Source organism: Microtus oregoni, unplaced genomic scaffold, assembly GCF_018167655.1.
Source record: "Microtus oregoni isolate MIOR12 unplaced genomic scaffold, Mior012 000013F_ref0000133, whole genome shotgun sequence".
Classification (NCBI taxonomy): Eukaryota; Metazoa; Chordata; class Mammalia; order Rodentia; family Cricetidae; genus Microtus; species Microtus oregoni.
This window is the reverse complement of record NW_024543072.1, coordinates 44,842,051-44,843,650: the sequence shown is the minus strand read 5'-3', so window position 1 is coordinate 44,843,650 and position 1,600 is coordinate 44,842,051. Positions and strand designations below refer to the sequence as shown.

Here is a 1,600-nt window from a genome sequence, read left to right as displayed (position 1 = left end):
TGTTCTATGTGATGAAGTAAAAGATATTTACCAAAGGTTCCAAAGGCAGGATATCATACATTTGTTACGTTCTCATGGGTGGGGAGTGAGGGGGAAGAGGGGGTATAAAGAGGTGCAGGACAAGCAGGTGCTGTGGTTGGAGGTGGGAACAGGAGAGGGATGCAGGAAGCTAAGAGTGGAGGTCAAAGAGAGTCTTTCTTGCTTTATTCCTCTTCTTTGCACACTCAGAAAATTAGATGAAGAGAAGCCAGAGGTATACCCATCCCACCAGCCTGCTGTCTCAAGGTGGGGCACCTCTAAAGGGTGCCTGAGCCTCTTTTCCAGCACTTTCCTCTCACCACTTGTCATTCAGGTGTCTTGGGAGCATGCAGGGACATCAAAGCACGTAGGTCCGCCTAGGTTCAGGCATCAGCGATGAGGTAATAATGCCACACAACGGAGCAGCCGTAGATCCAGATCATCAAGAAGGCACCGAAGGCCACATGCCAGCAAAAGAAAGTGGTGGCAAACGCTATGTCATGTTTGTCATCGTCCATCCACTTATAGCCAGAGACTGGTCTGTACAGCATGAAGCCTATCTGCATCAGCCAGGAGCCCGTGACAAGGTACAGAAAGGCCTTCAGCATCCAGATCAGCAGCACGTTGGGAGCCCACAGCTCGACCGTCAGCACCAGGGTCAGCAGAAACAGGGCCTGGATGAGCAGCATGTGTGTGCGGAGTTCCACCCCTTCTGTGTCCTGCATATGAGACACCATCAGGGGCAGAAGGAGACACATGCTCAACGCCTGGGCACCTTGCTCCAGAACTATGCACCTCTTGGGCAGCAGGTTCTGGCTGACCACATCCACACACCCACTCAGAAAGAAGGCCGCATAGAGCGTGAGATGCTGCCATTGTTTGCGGTACATGAAGGTTCTCTGGTGATACATCTTGCTGATGAGCATCAACTGCCAATGAATGCTGTGTAACTCTTGCACTACTAAAATGCAGGAACTCAGGATCTTCAGAAAGCCAACATAATACATTTGCCGGAACCTTGCCCATCTTCCTTTGTTCCAAGGAGGGCGTGGTGGATATTGGACAGGGGAGTTGCATATCACAGCCCTGGAGAGAAGTCCTGCGTGATAAAGTCCATAGAGAAATAAGGACAGGCCGGGGTACAGATGCCCCTCAAACCCTCCCATGGGTTCCAAAGTAGGTGTGATCAAAGGCAGAAGCAAAAGCGAATGGACTTTCACTCAAGGCTCTGGGACACAGAGGGAGCCCACTGAAGATCAACTTATAACCTCGAACCATCCCACTGCATCCACTTGAAGGAGGGAAATGGTTTTGGAGGAAACCCAAACCTAGGGTGGGGTGGGTGTCATGGTTTCCGTTACAGTCTTCTGCTCTGGTTCACTGATAACCAGCTAACCACTGGCAAACAATGAAATCAACATGTCTCCAGCACAACACTTGGGTATCAGCTGTCCGCACATCCTATAACCTGGGCCTCCTGTCCCTCTGCCTACCTGTTCCTCGGTCCCTTTGCTACCTTCCTCGCTTTCTTCCTGTCTCGGTCCATTCAGGATGCCAAATACTGTGACTAACACCCTCATTG

General features: G+C 50.9%; 1 protein-coding gene across 1 annotated transcript; it reads right to left on the bottom strand.

Moving 5' to 3' along the window:
- Positions 1–401: 401 nt before the first annotated feature.
- On the bottom strand, positions 402–1,184 carry LOC121454928 (transmembrane epididymal protein 1A-like). Its single transcript, XM_041662329.1, has one exon. It carries the CDS (start codon positions 1,182–1,184, stop codon positions 402–404), a length of 783 nt encoding a protein of 260 aa, XP_041518263.1.
- Positions 1,185–1,600: the final 416 nt, after the last annotated feature.

What these genes read in the sequence shown, in the direction of transcription:
- LOC121454928 (XM_041662329.1), bottom strand. Translation starts at nt 1,184, where the DNA reads ATGGGAGGGTTTGAGGGGCATCTGTACCCCGGCCTGTCCTTATTTCTC.